Here is a 7,165-nt window from a genome sequence, read left to right as displayed (position 1 = left end):
GGGATTGAGTTGCACATTATTAAAAAAGAAATGGAAAATGTGAAGCCCTTTAACGATGCCTGCACTGATAAACACGTCTTGGATGCAAACACAAACAACATTTTTTGTATTTTATTTAGATAAATCTCACAGAAACATGTCAGCCTTTATTTTTTATATTTTCTATATAATTTTGTTTTTTTGGGAAGCACATTTCTACAATTTTAAAATAAAAATAAAACTATATATATATATATATATATATATAGATATATATATATATATATATATATATATAGCCATTATATATTTTCAGATGCAAAAACCTCTATTTGACTCTAACCTAACTCTATTTGACCTTTGACCTTTTTTTTATTAGAATCCTATAAAAATATCTCTGGATATTTAAAAATATATAATAGTGCTGTCAAACGATTAATCGCGATTAAGCACATCCAAAATAAAAGTTTTTGTTTACATAATATATAATATAAGTGTGTATATTTATTATGTATATATACATACACACTCATACAGTATATATTTGGGAAATATTTACATGTATATATTTATATAACTTATATATAAATATATTAAATATACTAATATAAAATTTTTCTGAAATATATACATGCATGTGTGTGTGTTTATATATATATGCAATAAATATACACAGTACACACACATTATGTAAACAAAAACTTAGTTTTGGATGCGATTAATCATTTGACAGAACTAAAAATATATATTCGTATATATATAAGTATATATATATATATATATATATATACAGTATATATATATACTATATATAATAATGTATATAATTATATACTGTGACATATATATAATGTATATATTATATATATTCTAATATATTATATATTATATTCAATTCTATACTATTATGTACATATTTTGTGACAATTGGCAAATTTATATTTATAATATTTAAACATTGAATGATATTTAAAACACTTTTTTTCATTACAATAAAAAGAACTTATTTCAAATTTCATTTTTTCATTACAATAATTAGAATTTTTTTTTTTTTTTACATTATAAGGTTGTGGAAATGTACTTATGTCAAATTGCAGAAAAAAAAATAGGATTTTATTTCGGCAAACATATTTTTTTCTTTCTTTCTTTCTTTCTTTTAATTTTGTAGTGAAATATGACACTTGACATGTTTTATCAGATTCACCTGTTTTATGACAATATAATTTATCCTTTCAGTCCTTTGTAACAGCATATATGCATCACTTGAGCCATAGAAGAACACCATTGTTTTTCTATTATACAACAAAAATACTCAAATATAATTTTGATGCTATGAATAGGATCTGCCTTTATGTCCAATGCAATACAAAGGACTGGTAGCATAGCTTGTCGCCTTAAAAAGTGTTTTGTATTCCGAATAGTTCAATGCTATCAGTGGTTTGTCTGCATGGGTCTGTATGTACAGTAGGAGGCAGTAGATATTAATGTACAGATCACTATCCTGTAAGTGCATGTATGCAATTCAGCTGCTGCTTTACTCTGATAAAGATATTGTAATTTAGACATTTCGTAAATTATGTATGTTTAAACTTTAATTTATTCATGATATTTAACTGAGGCCTTTTTTGTTGCTCTCAGCATTTTGTGTTGAGTGTATTCCGTTGATGGTTGTCATAGGAACTGTGGTTGAAGCATCAATCACCTGTTCGGTTTGAAGTGCATTCTGGGACATCTGCATGGCACTCTGGTTTAAGTGTAAACTTGCTTTTAAACTACCTGGCAATTGTAATCAAATGTGTTACTTTATGGTCCATATTTTGACATTGGGATATGACAAAGATTGTCGGATGTTTATTTTGTAAATCATAATTTTTAATGGTTTGTGTATTTACAGAAAACACTTTTTGTTCAAATAATTGCTTTTACTTTGTGTCACAACATAAGTGACTCAGCATGAAACAAGACGTAACTTTTTTGACTATTGTGAAAAATGTTTTTTTTTCTATGTTGACTTTTTTTTTTTGTTATCTTTATTCAAGTTGGTATTTCAGCAGTGTCTATAAATATTATTTTTCAGATTTTCCTGTCAGTGATTGGTTGACATGAGAATTGCAGTTTGGTCATTTATTATCTTCATCAGGAAATTCAGATTATACTTATTAAATGTTCATACCTTTTCTATATGATATTGATTTTGTTGGGTACTCAGAGTATGTTGCGTTAAAGAAAATAAAGTGAATTTCTAATCAAATTAAATGTTTCTTGCTTTCTAAAATTCAGATTTTAAATAATAAACACTCTTTGGTTATCAAAAACTTGCCTTTTATTAACACTGTTGTGGTTTGTAGATAAAATATACAGATGATTCAAAATGATTCACATTTTTTGGTCCATTTACAAAACTTCATATTTAAAGGGGTGATTGTTGGTCCAGATGTTAAAAAGGCTCATTATAGTCATGTGACTGTCCTGATATCTTCAGCATCATTGGTCACACGTGTTATCAGGTCTGTTTTGGTCTTATTTCTGTCTTTAGGTGTAGAGGGACGGGAAGGGCAGCTCTTCTGATGGTTGTAGCCTGAGAGACAAAAACAGATTCACTTTACAAACTAGGCAAGTCCTGCATTACCCAGCATGCACTGCTCTTACCAGTTCTCAGGACTCCAAACAGTGCTTTGAGACTCCATGATGTGAAAGGTGTAAACGTGGCGTGAGGCGTCAGATGTGTTTGCAGCGCTGCGGTGGACGACTTCACCGTGAATCAGAACCGCTCCTCCTACAGCACCACAAACATTCGACAAAAGTGGTCCAAAAAAATTAGTTATTACTTTTATTCAGCAAAGATGCATTAAATTGATCAAAACTGACCTTTATGTTTAATTTTACAAAAGGCTTCTATTTCTTTCTCTCTTTTTTTAATTTTTTCAAAGTCTTGAAAAACATGTATAACATTTTCCACAAAAATATCATCATTGATAATAATCAGAAATGTTTCCTGAGCAGCAAATCAGCATATTATTATGATTTCTGAAGGATCATGTGACACTGAAGACTGGAGTAATGATGCTGAAAATTCAGCTTTGATCACAGAAATAAATTACATTTTAACATATATTCCAATAGAAAGCAGTTATTACAAATTGTAATAATATTTCACAATATTATTGTTTTTAAAAAGGTTTGATCAAATAAATGCAGCCTTGGTGAACAGAAGAGACTTCGTTAAAAATTTAATATAAAATATATAAAATTAAATAAAAAATATAAAGCTTAATATGAAAGTTTCTGTAATTGTGTTGTGTGTTATAGTTTTGGTATTAATAATTTGAATTATTTTTATAAAGAGGAAAAAAAAAAGTATATATATATTACATGCACATTAATACAAAACATAATATTAAGTACACATACAGATATTTACAGGGGGAAAATTATATATATATATATATATATTCTATATATATTATTATATATATACATATATATAATATATATATATATAAACCCCCTAAAACTTAACAAGCTTGTTGTCGTAACTCATTACCTATAACTCACCTTTTTTAACAGGACCAGGAACAAAGAGCTTGTTGTCGTAATTCTTCTCTCGGCCAATGAAATCAGTCAGAGGAAACGAGCCTTTAGGTGTCCGCACCATTCGCCTGCTAATCCCATCTAACACACCCGTAAAGAGCCACACAAACACATTTTCAATGCAAAATACAGCTTCACTCAGACAGCACGCATGCACAAATGAATCTGCCTAACGCATGTGAAATCACCGTGGTGTGACCCCGGTATGAACCACAGACAGCCGTTCTCCAGCGTAGCGTCTTCCAGAGCGATCCACACGCCCATCACTCTTCCCAGAGGCTGTGTGTAAAGGAAGGTGGCGTCCTGGTGCGGGGTCACTGAAGTCAAAGATCGAGGTCAACCAAGTGTTTTTGTACTGCATTCCTATTGGCTAAAGAAAGGGAGGGTCTTACCTTCTCCACCAATCCCTGGTTGCTGTTGACAGAACAGGCACAGAAGAGGCCAGTAATGAAATAATTACCTTTACAGTGTGTGTAAGTAACATTATATAAGTACTGTGTGCAGGACATATGAAGTGTACCTTAAAGATGTACATACTCTGCAGAATCACAGGAGCTATCAGGCCAAGCTTCTTCACCAGATTCTGCAGATTAGACACAAACACACATTTTGACAAAGTAAAGTGTTGGCATACTGAAAAGAGTGAAGTATATTTGGCAAGATATATTTTCTTTCTGACATCAAGACGGTTAAACAGTGGATTGCTAGTCTTAGCTTGAAACCAGAGTGGTCTACGTCAGGATTATTTTAGTATTATTAATATAATATCATAGTACTAACAGTACTTCTTAATATTTTGAGTTTTAAGTAAAAAAAAAAAAAAATATAATATATAATATATATATTATATATATATATATATATATATATATATTATATATATATATATATATATATATATATATATATAATTTTAGTAATAAAACAAAACACACACACACATACATACATAGCTTTAATCAATTTTTATTTCAGGTATAGTTTTAGTAATAATATTCAAATTAGTTTTAAATTTTATATTTTCAGTTTACATTTTAGAAATTTTGTTGTTTGCTTTTGTCATTTTTTTATTTCTATATAGATTTAATTAATTTTCATTTATGTATAGTTTTAGTATTAATATTTTGAATTCATTTTTATTTTTATATTTTCAGTTTTAGTAATTCTGTTACGTGCTTTTGGCATTTTATTAAATATTTACATATAGCTTTAATTTTTATTTCAGGTATAGTTTTAGAAACGATATTTGCTTTGGGTTTTTTTTATATTTCTATATAGATTTAATTAATTTTATTTCAGTTACAGTTTTAGTAATATATATATATATATATATATATATATTTCAAGTATTAAGTAAATTTGTAATGTGCTTTTGTCATTTTTATTATTTTTTAACATTTCTATATAGCTTTAATTCATTTTTATATTAGTTATACTCTAATATTATACTATAATATTATATTAGTTATACTATAATCTAATATCTAATATCCAATCTAATATTTATTTTATTTCAGCTTTTTTTTCAAATCCTAAAATGATTTTTAATGCTTTTAGTTTTAGTTTTCACCACTAGTCTCTGGGTTGTCTGGTTTTAAAGAGGTCTCCCAAGAGCTTTTCTCATAAATCTTCCCATTAAATCAAATGAGGTTTTGACATGAGTGTACTGTTTACATAAAAAGGACCAGAGTTTCCATTTGTTTACATGGAGGTTTGATCATTACTTGAATTTTGGGGGAGTGGGTGACCGCTTTAAACAGCGGCTCATAAGCGTGGAGAGCTGTGGGAAAGATAAAACACAAATACTTATGAGCAAAGAATGATATATGATGAACGATAAATGACAGGTTATGTTTAAACATGACTGTATTATATGAAATGCTATTTTCGTAACTACCCACCATGTCCAATTTTATTCAAGGAATGTTCTCTTGGCACGATGAACTCTCCTGAAATCACAACACTCTCATTATGAGATGAATTTGCTGTCTTTTTCTATATCTCAAAAAAAACAAACAAACCAAACAAAAAACAAACATCAACAACAAACACTCCTTTCTCAAAGAAGAAACGGATCTTGTCTCCACTGGTGATGAAATAGTCTGCATTTCCCTGGACAAACACCAAATATGATCATGATTTGGCTTTTTTTAGCTTCTTCTGAATATACATGGCTCTACAAGGGTCACTTTTCCAGTTACGACAGGGTTTGTACAACTACATTTACCTGCATCTTTACCTAGAAACATTTGGTTGCATGTGGGAAGTGAAGCATAGAAGAACGTTTATTATGGCGCTACTGTAATTGCTTGCTGATGGTGCATTCTGGGTATTCATCTGGACGAGTTTACCTGTTTTTTAAGCTGCTCGTCGTGGTCAGTGGAGAACTGTGTCCTGCAGTGTTCAGGGACGTCCATCCTCTCAATGATCTCACTCATTCGGTCCCGTAAAGCGTCACACTCCTCTGGGGACAGAAGGCCGTCCAGCACCAGGTAGCCCTCATCCCAGTACTGCACAATAAAAACATATCACAAACCTATTCACTGCACATTCAGATGTGATTAGGACATCATTTGCTGTTCCTGACATCACAAATAAGTAGAAAAAGTACCATATCCCCGTCGAAAAAAAGTATAAATACAGTCTTTGCTGGTTAGGTATGTTTTCAAGCATCACAGCTGGTTTAAGCTGGTCGTTAGTTGGTAAACTGTATAATATTAGTACTAATAATAGCTGTTAAACTGAATAACAGTTAGAATGTGAAATTATTACTTTAAAGCCTTGTCTGCAGGCCCCGCCCACTTCCACGCCCCTTATTTCGTTCCACATTCCAGCAGCTTGTACTGTATACTATTGAGCGTATTACGCAACACACTTCAAACTAGGATAAAAGTTATTCCATACATGCTTTCACCAATATAATATTTTAGTTTCGTGCATCTTTTGCACGCGTGCACGAGGCGCTGATCTATGAAAATATTTATTATTAAAAAAGCAATACTACAAAAAATTATTGTACTCGTAAATCTGCGTTTTCCATTGTTTCTAATGTGCATGTGCATAAAAACACAACAGCTGTCGTATTTAAGAGTTGCGATTTCAATTTAGAAGCAGTTTATTACCTTTTGCACGTCTTGATCTGTCAAAACATCCATGCCGATGAAGACAGTCTGAGAAGAAGAATAAAAGGAAGGCTGTCCCATCCAAATCTCTCTCTCTCTCTGAGCAACCACGTGGTTGCCCCGTGTCAAATACGATTAAACTGTAACCATGGTGATGCAATAATTGGATTTTGAACAGTAACTCTTTCATTACAGTGCAAGAAACTCAAATGTGCAATCATAACTTGAGTCACTGAGGGTTCAGGTGAACCTAAAAGGTAAACACGTGCCTAAAGTTAACTTAATTCCGAGTAAAGAGTGAACACAGGTCACTCTGTCCTGTTTGACAGAGCACGTGCAAGATTGAACAGTGTTGAAGATATTTCACAAAACAGATTCAAGCCTTGAAAAATGTAGCTGGATTTAGTCAGTGTCTTAATTCATTTTTATAAAGTTGGTCAAAAGTTATTATCTACATGAATGATTTAATGATT

At 30.8% G+C, this 7,165-nt stretch overlaps 1 protein-coding gene across 1 annotated transcript; it reads right to left on the bottom strand.

Moving 5' to 3' along the window:
- Positions 1-2,284: 2,284 nt before the first annotated feature.
- On the bottom strand, positions 2,285-6,853 carry LOC109064361 (phytanoyl-CoA dioxygenase domain-containing protein 1-like). The gene is made up of 11 exons (XM_042748539.1): positions 6,693-6,853; positions 5,922-6,080; positions 5,621-5,682; positions 5,472-5,533; positions 5,295-5,350; positions 4,091-4,153; positions 3,963-3,984; positions 3,759-3,887; positions 3,535-3,651; positions 2,629-2,755; positions 2,285-2,557 (listed from the first exon to the last, which is right to left on the bottom strand). The coding sequence occupies exons 1-11, from the start codon at positions 6,771-6,773 to the stop codon at positions 2,512-2,514; spliced, it is 924 nt and encodes a 307-aa protein (XP_042604473.1). The 5' UTR covers positions 6,774-6,853; the 3' UTR covers positions 2,285-2,511.
- Positions 6,854-7,165: the final 312 nt, after the last annotated feature.

The sequence above is a fragment of the Cyprinus carpio genome, chromosome B21 (assembly GCF_018340385.1).
Source record: "Cyprinus carpio isolate SPL01 chromosome B21, ASM1834038v1, whole genome shotgun sequence".
In the NCBI taxonomy this organism is placed as follows: domain Eukaryota; kingdom Metazoa; phylum Chordata; class Actinopteri; order Cypriniformes; family Cyprinidae; genus Cyprinus; species Cyprinus carpio.
Note: the sequence above shows the minus strand (reverse complement) of the source record. Positions and strands in the feature narration are given on the sequence as shown.